General features: G+C 39.0%; 2 protein-coding genes across 2 annotated transcripts; both read right to left on the reverse strand.

The window, feature by feature from the left end:
- Window positions 1-561: 561 nt before the first annotated feature.
- On the reverse strand, window positions 562-3,031 carry LOC103424253 (tyrosine-protein phosphatase RLPH2-like). The gene is made up of 4 exons (XM_029090586.2): window positions 2,338-3,031; window positions 1,474-1,541; window positions 1,089-1,268; window positions 562-885 (listed from the first exon to the last, which is right to left on the reverse strand). The coding sequence occupies exons 1-4, from the start codon at window positions 2,855-2,857 to the stop codon at window positions 715-717; spliced, it is 939 nt and encodes a 312-aa protein (XP_028946419.2). The 5' UTR covers window positions 2,858-3,031; the 3' UTR covers window positions 562-714.
- A 1,863-nt stretch (window positions 3,032-4,894) lies between these two features.
- LOC114820108 (ABC transporter G family member 34-like) lies at window positions 4,895-12,569 on the reverse strand. The gene is made up of 18 exons (XM_029090378.2): window positions 11,737-12,569; window positions 10,871-10,991; window positions 10,669-10,757; window positions 10,472-10,556; window positions 10,096-10,386; window positions 9,878-9,968; window positions 8,888-9,788; window positions 8,633-8,793; window positions 8,380-8,483; window positions 8,125-8,290; window positions 7,822-8,024; window positions 7,400-7,732; window positions 6,936-7,310; window positions 6,558-6,691; window positions 6,245-6,472; window positions 5,986-6,157; window positions 5,646-5,900; window positions 4,895-5,386 (listed from the first exon to the last, which is right to left on the reverse strand). The coding sequence occupies exons 1-18, from the start codon at window positions 12,120-12,122 to the stop codon at window positions 5,117-5,119; spliced, it is 4,365 nt and encodes a 1,454-aa protein (XP_028946211.2). The 5' UTR covers window positions 12,123-12,569; the 3' UTR covers window positions 4,895-5,116.
- Between the last annotated feature and the right edge of the window lie 1,398 nt (window positions 12,570-13,967).

The following is a 13,967-nucleotide window of genomic DNA, read 5'->3' on the forward strand; positions in this document are numbered from 1 at the left end:
ATTAGTTGATAGTTTCGTCACGATAGTTCACCCTTTAGGAATCGGAAAGATTTATAAAAACTATTAATCAAGAATTGAACTCAGAACATGCTGTGTGAAATACGAACTTGAAATTCGTCTTCAATTACTAGGTCACCTCGTGATAAGTGAGGTATTATATTCAATTCTCGCCAAAGACGAATTTAAACCACTTTATAATTAGGGAAGTGTTATTGGCAATCCAAAAATCTCATTCTATACTCCTCACAAGTATATTTTTCTTTCCAAATATAGAAAATTTGAAGTATATAATGAGATTTTTAGAATGCCAATAACAATTCCGTGAAATTATAATTTAACTAGTTTTGATTGAATTTTTTAATAAAAGTGATTAGTCCAGTCATTTATAGCCTATCTGTGACTCTATGTGTGTGTCTCTCTCTCTCCTATCATGCTCTCTCTAACAAAAGTCACTCTCATGAGTCATGACCTTTGTTTTCAGTTAACCTTAAAAAATGGACCGCAAGTGAATGATCCTCACAAAATGGAATATACCTTCTTCATCCGTCGATCGTCAGATAATTGAAGCGCCAAATTGACAATGAGTCATTCAATTGTAAATTCATGTATGATATGCGTTGCCATTGTCTTTTAAGCAACAGAGTTTCTAGTTTACAAACTTGCGCACAGATAGTAAAAGCTATAAACCTATGCTTATCAATTGTAACACAGTTTCTAGTTGGTCAACGCATCTGTATCCCGGACTATTTTCACAGAGGGGAGCACAACTGCAGCCACTGGTCTTTCCGCCATACCACCGCCTTCATCGATGATCAGTCTGAGGCCTTCAATGTTAAGTTTCCCGTGATGACCGCTTACAACAACAGTTGGTTTCTCTGTCAGTTCCTATCAGGACCAAAACACCGATATCTATTGATTTCAGTTGCATTTTATTGTATGAGGTTGTATATCATATCTCAGTTAACCCACAAAAGATAAAATCTTTATCAAGAACTAACGAACGTAGGAAATACAAAAATCATCAGACAATAAACAGCGAACGTTTCAGTAAAAAGGATTGCTGATATTAAGAGGTAGAAAGCCACTACCTTTGGTATATCCCATACATTCTTCCTCCCACTCAGAGCCTGTATCTTAGGCACCCGGGTGTCTCTGGCTCGCAAAAACGCCAACTGCTGTTTGACATCTTTATCTTTCTCTAAACCAGCATGGACAGCAATCAATCTAGAGTGTTTGATTCCATCTGCAGTCTCTATGCAGACATCATCCTGGAAAAAATGCACATCATCAAGACCGACTAAGGTCAGCATTTGGTCCTACAGTTTTCAACTACTGCATTCTGCTCCATGACACACAAAAAGAATCGGAAAGTGAACCAATTGAAATTTTAAGGTTTTTTCTCACATTTTAGTATCTTACACAACGACTCTAGTGTTCATCGAAAAAAAAGATAGCAAATAGAACAGGCCTCACCTCTTCATGGACCCAAACCATATCAGCAAGAAACTTCTTGTGTTCATCAGGAACTGCCTTAACCAAATCTGCCCATAACAATCATTCTTTCAACACACAAAACTACATAACAAAGCCACAGCATTGAATTTACAAATAAAGCACACAAACCAGTCTGATAGACAGCTGGATTGTAAATATATGACACTAAGTCACCAAATCACCGAGTACTAACAAGTTCTTTATTGACAAGACCATATTCTAAACTATTCTAATCTACGGGAAGGAGGATTCACATTTGGATGCTAGGGGCGGGAACATTACCCTAGCAAACTGCCCTAATCCACGTTTGCGAATACTAATAAGTCAATAACACAATGGTACTTCCACAACTTAACAAAGTTTAGCATTTGTCAATTGCTAGTGAACAGAACTGGAATGCATATAATTTTTAGGCCTCTTTTGGATTGCTTGTGGAAGGGTGCATTCCGACAACCAAAAGTTTTTCTGTCTACGTTTTGAGAGAAAAAAAATTTGAAGCGATCCTGAGATGGAAGAGTTTTCTGGAGAGGCAGCTGCTAGGCGCTGAAGCAATTTCCAGTGCTTACTGCTTTTCCATAAGTTTTTTTTTTTTAATAAAAGCTTTGATATGTTATCATAAAATCACTTCTATCAGAAGCTCTTTTGAGCACAAGTCTTTCCTACATAAACAGTCCCAACCGACAAAACAACTTAACAATTAACAGAAACATCAATTGGCATCAAATGGATCAAATCAACAAACAGAGAATCCAATCAAACAAACCAAAACAAAAGAAACCCAAATCACCAAACAAAAAACCCATGAATCTCACACACAAATCCAGAAAAACTCGAAACACATACCAGCAGAACCATGTGGGACCCCATAGGATTCAAATGTGGGCCCAGCATCATAAATTGACCCTTTGTACTCTGTCCCTTTGGCCACATTAAACTTAGCCTTGATCTTGCCACCCCATCTCCTCCCCTGCAAGTGCATCCTCTCGTACCCATCTCCCTTGAACCACCCTTCTCTATCCTCGCTATCCTCATACTCCTTCCACCCATCGGAAAACTCCGACCCGTCAGGAGGCGGCGGCAGGACGCCCACGAAGGCGGCGAAGGCCAGGTCGTGGTTGCCGGTGAGGAAGACGTGCTTCTGATTCGGGTACCTGGAGGGCAGGGAGACGAGAAAGTCGATGACTTTTTTGGTGTCCGGGCCGCGGTCGCAGTAATCGCCGAGGAAAATGATGAGGGCGGTGGAGAAATCTGATGGGTCGATGGCGGATTGGAGATTGGACCAGAGGTTTTGGAGCTTGGTGTGGAAGCCATGGGTGTCGCCGATGCAGCACACTATTCTGGGTTTTGCTTTTGGGTCTGACATTGAATTTGTGTGGTAAGTTTGAGTCTTTGAGGCTGATGGTGGTTGCGTTGGGAGATCTGGGGAGGTTGAAATTTGAGAAATGGGGATTATATAGGTGGTGGTGTTTAGTGGCTGTCATTTTACTGGCGGTTTTGAAACTTTTTGGTGCGACTGTTAGAGCAACTCCACCCTTGTGGATTGCTCGGGGGACAGGGTAGAGAAAAGGGTCCGAGGCCCTGTGGATTTGCTCCAGCGTGAAGGAGCCCGAGCGGAGGTTGGGGCCCGAGCTTCGGGCCTTTTTTTTATGTTTTTTTTTTCTGTCAGGTGCGAGCATCCCACTCGAGCGTGGGGTGTGTCGTCCGATAACTTTTCAGAAAAAACAGCCCACTTTTCAGATATCAATGTTACCGTTGGGAAGCCACGTGGCTTCCCACGGTCTGTTCGATCTCACGACTATTTAACTTGGACCGTTCGATCTCAACGGTTAAAAAAATAAAAAAAATCTTATTTAATATCAACCGTTCGATTTGAGATCAACGGTCGATATTAATATGCTTTATAAATAAATAAATAAAACGAAAAAATAGTTTTAAAATTAAGAAAAGTTACCATTGTGACATGTGGTACAATCTGGAGTGTTGCAATTCAATTTTTTTTAAATCCAACAGCAGAGATTAATTATTTGAATAAAAAAATTAAAAAAAATCTGAAAATTAAAAAAAAAAAGTTTCTACTTTTCTATAAATATCTTCTCATTATCATCTAACTTACACCACAATTTCATATGTTCTCAACTACTTTCAATCACATTCCTATCTTTCTCTCAAAGTTTCAATCCAATTTTTTTCAACAAAATGACTACTGATGCAGGTACGAATTTGACGTCTCTTGAAGATGTTGCATTAGGTACTAGATGGGTTGAAGTTACTCATAGTTCGGGTACGGGTAATGAGATGCAGTTGCGAGAAATGTGAAGTCTTATTCATACCAATTATCTTGAGAAAATGGGTGGGAGTAGAACCAAAGAATCGATGTCTAGTCGTTGGAAATTACGGTGTGATGCAGTGTTTAAAATATATTCAATACGATCGATATATTTATAATAGATATCGATATTGATATTTTTAGAGATTTGTTTATCGATATTTTTACTGATACTGATATTTTAAACACAGGTTAGACGTGAATTGATAATCCTAATTTGACTTGTCACCCTGGAAGATTTATTTGTTCATGACTGCATTATTCACAAATCAAGTTGTAAAGTCAATAAATATGATACACAAGTAACGTCATTTGTTATTGGCACAAGTTGTAGGGTTGTATACTTTGACAGTTACACAAGTAAGCCATAAAATAATATAATCGGAAGAGTAAAAAAGATACAAGTGAAGTCTAGTTACTTGCTACAAAGAGAGCTTATATATAACGCTTCACGTGACATAATTGTAGGGTCGTATACTTTGATAGTTATACAAGTAAGTCATAGAAAGAGTCGAAAAGATACACAAGTCTAATTGCTTGCTACAATGAAAACTATATATGTAACAGTAACTTCACATTGACATGTTATACAAGTAAGCCATAAAATAATATCATCTTGTCATTCAAATACATTAGTCATGAACACTGAATTGATAGTACTGTTTGACGTGATTGATGTATATCAAATAGCCGAGTGGATGGAGGAAGACAAAAGGATGCAACATGAATTTACAAATTTGGCGTCCAAGTGCCGCTTTGGGAGCCTTTTTTGAAAAGAACGCGACGTCCCAGTTCAAACTTGCTGTTTTGCTATAATACATAATGAATTTTAGTCATTTGAGTTCGTTTAAACTTCAAAAACCGAATTTTAATGTTTGTAATAAAAATCCAACTTTTCAAATTCCTTCCAATTTATATCATTTTAATTCCCTAAGACCAGTGAGCTTCCTAGGGATGGATTTAAGTCTATTTTAGCATTTTGGCTCCTATCACAATCATCATTCAATAATTATTCAAATAAACGTAATAATATAGCAAACGGACCTCAGTTTTCTGATAATTATAACACGTGAATTAGTTATATGACGTTATTTAATATCAAACACTCAGCTTCAGCTATGTTTTTAGTACAAAAGCAACACTCTTACAAAATAATACAATAATACACATGATAAGTAGGGGAAAAAGGGAAAACAGTTTTGGTTTGTTTTCCTCCATTACTTACAAAATGCTAATCTTAACTCTCCAAGACTCTCTTGAGTCGATTTGCAGTAGTATGTAAAGTTGGTTCTTTCTTTATCTCCTTTGGAAGTTGAGGAACTTGATGCCATAGGCAAACACAAAGCAGAAAAGGAGAACCCAGCCGACGTGTGCGGCGGCGACTGCGGGAAGGAAATCATAATCAAAACCGAAGGCATCTTTGAGGAACATCTTCAATGGCACGGTGCCATATCCAGGGAGGACAATGTCAGCATTCTTGTCACCCATTTGGGACATCACAAGGCCATAAAGTGTCCAGGCCACAGGGGAAGCCCAGTAGTACCACCTCCACCAGATTGGTATTTGCTGCAACACAGATAGACATTCAAAGTTAATGTGGATTTTTGAAACTATGGACTTTCATATAGTGTGGTTAAACGGAAGCAATGAGCATCGATCGCGTATTTACGGTTATTTTGGGATTGATTTCGCAAAAAGCAATTTTACTTATAAAAGATTTTGTCATAAATATGGCAGACGTTTCTCCATAAACCGCTTCTATGGTAGGCGTTTCAGCCATCCCAGAAGCAATCCCGAATAGGCCCTTAATTTTGATATCACGTACCGGTCTTGGAATGAGGAAGCCGGAAAACAAGTTCCAGAAAATGAGGAAGAAGGACATGACAATGGCAGCAATCTGATGGCCTGGAGTCAGTGCAACGACCATCATGCCGTACATGGTGAAGTAGATGAAGCACATTAAGATATAGTAGTAAAACCACAAGAATTTGCCGATTTTCCACTCGAATCCAATCATGGAGTAGAGGAGAAGTGTATATATGAATGTTTGGATTGCAACATAGATTGTCTCTACAGCCACCTGCAAAAGAAGAAGATAACTTGTCAGTCAAGTAATATGATGGTGCAACAAGGTCTCTAAGCAATTTGTCAATTTTATATATTACCTGAGAAAATGCATAAGGCAGTTCAGAATACATCCCGGCAGCTCTTTCGCGGTAGAAAACTGTTCTTTCAATGGCAACAACAGATTGGACCGCAGAAGCATTCGTGGCTCCAAGAAAAAGCACAGCAGAAAACAAGGCTCCCAAAAGGTTCATCAGATCTTGTTGTTGGGTTCTGTTACAAGAAAACTTTCATTTATATTAAACAGAGATGCTAATAACATGATTTCGTCAATTATGCAGTTAAAAAACCAGATCTTACATCTGCTGTCCCTTCTGCCAGAAGATAATACCGAATAAGACACCGATGACAATGGTTATGAAGAATCGGATGGCATTGTACTGAGAGTTTCTCCAATAAGACCAATACATTTTCCAGAAACAAGCTTTGCACTGAATAGAGAAAGGTTGGGAGTATTTGGTTGGAAAGTAAAGATCTTTGGACCCGGGAGCCGGTGTGCTAAGCTCTTTTATAAGCTCCTGGTTCCTTCTAAAAGAACATCAAGAGGAAGAGTGAGAATCTTAAAACTAGAAATCATAGATTAACCGATCGAGAAAGATATTACGACACTTACTTGTAAAGCAAGGAGTTTGTGTAAATGTCTGCAAAGTCCACATCAAGTTGAGTCTCAACGGCAGGAGCAGTGACCTCCAGCATCCATGTAGCAGGATTACAACCATCCTTGATCTTGGTCACACCATGGATGGCCTGTAGAAGGTTAAATATACGAGTCGAGACTGCATTAAAATCACAGGAAATGACTTCCACAAATGCATGTTCTTCTTCTGCACACCTCGTGTATTTCTGTCACTTGATTCTCCTTTGATTTTCTCAATGTAAAGACTACAAATAAACAGGGGTGTGCAAGAGAGAAAATGCATGTGCGGAAACGACTTCTCTAAAATCACTAGTGAAGGACGTACAAGAAATAAGAACTGAAAGGAAAACTCACTTCAAAATGCTCTACAAGCTTGTGAGAATGGCGGCCGAGGGGTCCACCATAAATGACTTGCCCTCCACGTTTCATCAGAAGTAACTCGTCGAAAGCTTCAAAAATATCTATGCTTGGCTGGTGAATTGTGCAGACAACAGTTCTGCCTGTGTCCACCGTGTTTCTCACAGTACGCATGACGATAGCAGCAGCCCTGGCATCGAGACCAGTTGTCGGTTCATCCATAAAAATGATAGAGGGATTAACAACCAGCTCCACAGCTATGGTTAGTCTCTTCCTTTGTTCTGTTGAAAGACCGTCTATTCCCGGGAGGCCAACAAGAGAATCCCTTAGTGGATTAAGCTCAACCAAAGCCATGACTTCTTCAACAAACATCTGTATCACCATTAGGAAGAAACTTTTGGTACTCGAGAAGATTGAAAATAGGATTTCAAGAAGAAAGGAAAGATTCCAGTGCAACATACCTTTCGTGTTTGTGTATTTACATCAGAAGCAAGACGGAGCCAGGCTGAATACAGGAGAGATTCATAGACAGTAACATGTGGGGAATGGATGTCATTCTGTTCACAATAACCGCTGACACGAGCAAATGTTTCTTGCTTCTTTGGATAACCAGATATGTTAATGGTCCCTTCGATATATCCACCAGTCTTTCTACCTGCCAAGACGTCCATAAGAGTTGTCTTTCCAGCACCACTAACACCTACAAGGGCTGTCAATATTCCGGGTCTAAAAGCACCACATACATCTCGTAGCAGTTGAAGGCGATCTTCCTCAACTCCATGAGTCTTCATTTCCTAGAATCAGTAATCGATAGAAGTATATCTGTTGATCAAAATGAGTATGTAAAACATTTGGAATAAAATGTCTAAAATGAATAACTTACAGAGGGCATATCCACGAAGTAGTTCACATGGTTAAACGCAAGCGAAAGAGGTTGGAAGGGCAAAGCCATTCCTTTCTTTGGTGCATGATCCGAATCGCCAATCATTTCTGAAGAACTTTTCACTGTCAGTTCTTCACTTAACGACTTCTTTCTCTTTCCTTCACTTTCTTCATCAGACACGACAGCTTTTGCATCCCCGAGAGCTGATGTTGGTTTCCCAAAAAAGAAAAGGAGGGTGTGTCAGCTCCGGAATTTCATTCCGTTAAGAAAAGAGAGTATAGCTTCAAAATGAGATGAACTTACGGTTCAGATAAGTCAATGCTGCAATGAACAAGATGTTGAAGACGAGAGAAAAACCAAATAGTGCTCCAATACATATCCAAAACCAGTATTCATCTGTGAAGAATCCTCTAGACTTGAGGAGGACTTCCCCGACTGTAGTTGCGTTAATTCTTGGATCTGTATTTGGCTGCAAAAGAAGATAAGAATTGATTAGATGAAGGTGTTTTTATCGAAAAATCATGAACTGAAGACTATCAAACCACAGAGAGATCTAACTGCGCTCCATCTTTTGTCAAGGAATTCATTCATGACGATCGCATTCTGTCCATACATCATAGGGAAAATGTAGTAGCCCCATAGCACCCAAGGCTCAAGGTCGTCTGCATTCATAAGAAGAAAAATAGCTTAGAAACTGAACAATCATAAAGAATTGAAAATTTTCAAGAAATTTGGAACAAATTTAAGCATGCTAACATCTTGCTTTAACTACATTAACACGGTAAAGTTAGATATAAGATCGATTACTTACTTTTGGAAACAATAAATCCTCCCAGAACGAATACCATTAGCAAGGTAAAAACACCAAGCGTGGTAGCAACAACTTGTGTTCTTCCAAGTGCAGCAATGAACCGAAAGAGGGATAGAGCCATCTGATGTATGCCAAAGAATGCCAAGAACTGTTTGAAAAATCTGGAGCAGTGAAGAAAAAATCATGTGAGTTGTTAATCAGGAAGGATATAAATTTATAAGATGCAAACTGAAAACTGTGAACATTACCATTTACCTGCTAGCAGCTGGAGCAAATCCAATGCTGTAATAGGTAAGAATGATCCAAATCGCAGATTCCATGAACGAAAGCGGGATCCTGAGGACCCAAATTGGTAATCCGAAAGCCCACGCAGGATAAAACAAGAAATCCCTCTGCTTATAGAAAACAGGAAGTCTGAAAACAGTCATTGCCAGTTCTGCCATACCATTAAACATCACATTGATCAGACTGAAGAACAGTGCTCCGAAAAATTTCCCTCCATCTTGTACTGTCCCCACAGGCATTTCTGTTCTAAGGAACACAGTCAAGGCGATCAATGACATGATCGTTATCTGCGTGGTCTTAAATATGTAAACGAACGAATTGCGCTTCATTAGCAGCCACTCCCTCGAAAAACATGCCTTGAACAATTCCCAGTTTGAAATGCCATACTTCCTTGTGACCAATGCAGCTGGATGAGCTCTGGACTTCTCGTAAGGAACCCCGAGATCAGCTGCAAGCTGTTGGCCAATACGAAAAGAGTTGAAGGCCTCCACGAACTCAGGAACCGAAATATATCTGTAAGGTTGGCTTTTTTCGAACCAATACTGCTCTTGGTCCTTCCTGGATGTCACTTCTTGCAAAAAATCAACAACTCCTTTCCTCTCTGGGCACTTGAATCCCATGCGTTCGAAGAACTCGAGGACACTCTCGCGCGGACCTTGGTACACGATCTGCCCTTCCGAAAGCAGGATTAGGTCATCAAAGAGCTCAAATGTCTCCGGCGCAGGCTGCAGAAGAGAGATGACCATGGTAACATCCATTATGTGAACCAATTGCCTCATGTATCTGCATATCTGAAAAGTTGTGGAACTGTCTAACCCTGTTGATATTTCATCCATCAGAAGAACCTTTGCTGGTCCTACCAACATCTCCCCTACACATTGTTCAAGCAATTAGTCCCTAAACCATAATTATAAGAAGATTTGATGAACAAAATTAATAACATGGTGCGAAAAAATGTACCGGTGGTCAAGCGCTTTTTCTGGCCACCGGAAATACCCCTCCTCATATCATCACCAACCAAGATATCAGCACAGGTATCCAATCCAAGTATCTGTAAAAACTTATTTACTAATTAGTCAGATTTTCCAAAAATCATAATCCAGTAGAGATTTAAGGGACAGAAATAAACAGAGGTGTGCGAAAGTCGTTTGTCTTAAAAAATGAAGGCAATCACAAACCTTGAGAACATAATCTGTGACCAAACTAGTCTTCTGGCCTGAGACTGAGGTGGCTTTCATGAATGCATCAATCTCGGGGTCCGGCTTGATTCCGGCTTCTTTCTCTCTTCTTGAGAGTTCAACCAGCATTTGGTATCGAGCTCCGACACCCAAACAACGTCCCGAGAAATCCAACGTCTCTCTCACTGTCATTTCTCCACAGTGTAGATCATGCTGGCTAATGTAAGCACATGTTCTTCTAGGAACAAACTCATGCAGTTCATGGCCACAATATGTGACTTTCCCAGAAACCTGCTCACCATTTTCCGAGTAATATCAATAACAAAGCTTAATTATGCACACTAATTAAAAAGATCTAGAGAGAAAAAAATCTCACTCTTAGATCATCGTCAAGCTTTCCTGCAAGTGCTAGTAACAAGGTTGTTTTGCCTGCACCTGGAGGACCCAAAAGTAGGGTCATCCTGGGAAATTACCAAATCAGTTAACTGTTGAGAGCATTCGCCTATGCACCCAAGGTTTCGAGTTCGAACCCGATCCCCAACACAAAACTAAACGGCTGATGTAAATTCATACCTGGAAGGTCTGACTATTCCACTAACATCCTTAAGTATCTGGATCCTTCTCTTTTTTGATGGAGCAAGCTTAATTAATCTCAGAACACTCTGCAGCTCAAAAAACTAATATCTTGAAAAAATAATAATTTAAAGAAATTAAAAAAGTTAAGCAAGAAAAATAAGTTTTTTCATAAAATCAGTTAAACCAAGAGAAATCAAACCTCAATGGTGTTCAAGGTAACATTAAGTAGAGTAGGCAGTGCTCTGCTCCCAACATACACATCCCCATCCATAGACAAGTTCTCATATCGGACTTCAATCTTCGGAATTTCGATCCCCACACTAGAAAAATCACAAAAATTAACAAAACTCAAAACATAAAAACATTAAAAAAATCCTAAAAATACCAAAAAAAAAAGAAAAAAAGAAGAAGAAGCTCTGTTTCGTATTTTTTTATACCAAAAGTTGCTAAGTAGTAAAAAATGTTGCTTTCATAAAAAGTGGAGATGAGTTTTTAATGAATAATTTCAATCCGTGTAAGATCCTCATTAATTATTTAAAACTGATATTATTTATCTTTCTACACACATTTTATCCCTTGAAAAATAAAGTGACCGCCACAACTACCACCACGACCACAAACGGCATCACCACTGCTACCGTCTCCCCTAGCACAATTGTTACCTCTACACTCCAACCACCACCCCCACAATTGGCACCACCACTATCATACCCCCATCATTGTTGCCACCATCACCACCACAACCGCCAACGCTGCTGCCACCGCTCTGCCACCACCACCCCTACTCCCATGTTCATTTTTGCTGTTATATACAATTATATATTTTTATATTAAAATTTACCAAATGTTTAGAAAAAAAAAAAACAAAAGCAATCCCAAACTAACTCTTAATTTCCTAGTTTAAAAAAAAAGCAAATATATGATTTTCAAAACAATGTTTCGTAGATTAGAGCAGTTAACTAGGATAGTCTGTGACCACCCATACACTCGAATTTGAATCGTCTGTAAATTTCCTAGTTCATAATATCGCTTTCTACTAAAAAAAGAAAAGAAAGTGTTTCAAACCTATCAGTTCTGTCCCTAAGTCTTCTCAAGAAACTTTCGTTATCGTCTTCCACAACCTTCAATATACTCTCCATCAACTGCTTCCTGTCCTGCATTCCCAGCTTCGTCACGTCCACCTCATCAGTCACCACCCTCCCATTGTCCAGCACCTTCCTCAGCATCCCTCTTTTCAACCTGTCATACGTCGGCAGCCGCTCGATCGCCGCCCACCGCAGTTCCTCCTCCTCATCCTCATCCTGCCTCCCGCTCCTGTTGAACACATCCGGCGGCGCCTGCCACACTTCCCCGAAACTTGTGGACGCCCAGCTCCTCTTGCTTCCCGACCCCAAGCTTCTTCGGCTGCTGGTCGACTGGGCCAGATCGTCGCTCACCAAAGCAGCCGCCATTTTTGATCTAATTCAACACAGCTTTTGCTTGTGTCCAACTTATCGATTATTTGCCACGTTGCTCATAAAATCGTGGTAAAAGGAAGCAACGACAACTGAGAGTTCGTTATATAACTGAACTGTGCCGGTGCTTTGGATATTATAGCAAACTCAGGTGCTTATCTTTGACCTAAATTAACTCAGGGTCTTATAGAAATGGTGGGGAGTGGTGGGACTTAATCATCGTCGAGGAAACGGCGTGCCACGGTGGTCCACTGGCGGCAATAAAAGAGAGTGAGTGTGAGTGGTTTGGGAGATTTTTGGTGAGGTTTCAATTTCATATGTACCGGCAGGGAATGCAATGCAGGTTTGAATTTAAGAAGCTTCCCTTTTTTGGCGCTGATGTGTGCTGATGTTGAGTGTTTATATTTATTTCTTATCTTAAACAAAGCGATAGATAATTCGAATGCATAATCTTGACTATCATACTACAATATAATGCTTTTAATGAATTGAATGCATAATCTTGACTATCATACTACAATATAATACTTTTAATGAATTGAGTTACAAGTTATTCCATGACTTTGAGTGTTTTTAGTTGAATGTATGTGGGTTGTTTTAACTTGAGTGCATTCCATAACAATTGATTGAGCAATTAGCAAGTTTCAACACCTAATCACTGAATTCATTCTTTAGGTTAACTATGAACCATGTAATTAAAAAACCAAAAAGTTGTATCGCATTGTTTACCAATCATTTTTCTTTGTTACGTTGGAAAAAATTGAACTTAAAACTTTGAACTTATCATAATCTTCTTAGCCGGGTACCACACCTGTTCTCTTAAAAATAAACTTTTCTTATAATTAAAGCACAAATTGATACTTACTCGCTATCTGCAAGTGGTCTTGTTCTTTTTCTGAGATTAAAAGATATCTGAAATAGTCATTATGTGCAAATGATTTTAAAATTAATACCAATACGAAATTGACTTTTAGAGCTCTAAAATTGATGAGGATTCCTCTCCGGATTCTCTTTGTGAGAATTATGGGAATTCTCAAATCGTATCCGTTCATCGTATTGTTGAGGGAAAACTTAGAGTACACAACTCTAACACAAGTGTTGGAGAGACAAAACAAGTAAACAAATTACTTGTATTACACACAAAATATTACAACACACAAACTCTCAAAAACACTCTTTAGAAGCTATGACACTCACTATTTCTAGAGACACACTTTAGACCACTCACACTCCTTACTTAGCTCTCTCTTCTTGGCTACTTTCTTCTTTGATTACAAGCTTAGCTTACTTGGTTGATTGGTTGATTACATAGCAACACACACACTCCACCTATTTATAGGTGAGGTTAGCCGACATTGGACATTGCTAGATCATTACAGGTTTTATCTTAATATGCATGAACACCCACTTAACAACTTGCTAAAATTATCTAGCATTTTACCTTAATATGCATGCACCTTTTATAATGCACCACCGACTAATCAACTTGCTAGAATCTTCTAGTACAATCCTATGCATGTTTGAACTAGAACAATCTAGTTCCCTTATACCGACTAATCTTAATGAGCTGGTGTTGATCTTTAACACGTACATCATGTGGTAAAAAATTATTTTAAATACTTCTATTTAAAATTAAATATGAATAGTACTTGATAAAAACCGACCATACGATATACGATGAACGGACACGATTTAAAAATCTCCAAAATTCTCACAAAGAGGATCTGAAAAGGATCCTCATTCCTCTCAAATAGTTGTCATGCATGCCTTTCTCTATATTTTACGTCTGAGACAAAAAGTTCACTATAAATATGTTTCTAGGTCACTTTAAGAGATATATTT

The sequence above is a fragment of the Malus domestica genome, chromosome 12 (genome assembly GCF_042453785.1).
Source record: "Malus domestica chromosome 12, GDT2T_hap1".
Taxonomy (NCBI): domain Eukaryota; kingdom Viridiplantae; phylum Streptophyta; class Magnoliopsida; order Rosales; family Rosaceae; genus Malus; species Malus domestica.

Coding starts and splice junctions, on each gene's coding strand:
- LOC103424253 (XM_029090586.2), bottom strand. CDS start 2,857: ATGTCAGACCCAAAAGCAAAACCCAGAATAGTGTGCTGCATCGGCGAC. Junction 1,269..1,473: donor TGGTTTGGGTCCATGAAGAG/GTGAGGCCTGTT, acceptor CATTTTTTCCAG/GATGATGTCTGCATAGAGAC. Junction 886..1,088: donor ATGTATGGGATATACCAAAG/GTAGTGGCTTTC, acceptor TGGTCCTGATAG/GAACTGACAGAGAAACCAAC.
- LOC114820108 (XM_029090378.2), bottom strand. CDS start 12,122: ATGGCGGCTGCTTTGGTGAGCGACGATCTGGCCCAGTCGACCAGCAGC. Junction 8,291..8,379: donor TTGACAAAAGATGGAGCGCA/GTTAGATCTCTC, acceptor CTTCTTTTGCAG/CCAAATACAGATCCAAGAAT. Junction 6,692..6,935: donor AGCTTGTAGAGCATTTTGAA/GTGAGTTTTCCT, acceptor AACCTTCTACAG/GCCATCCATGGTGTGACCAA.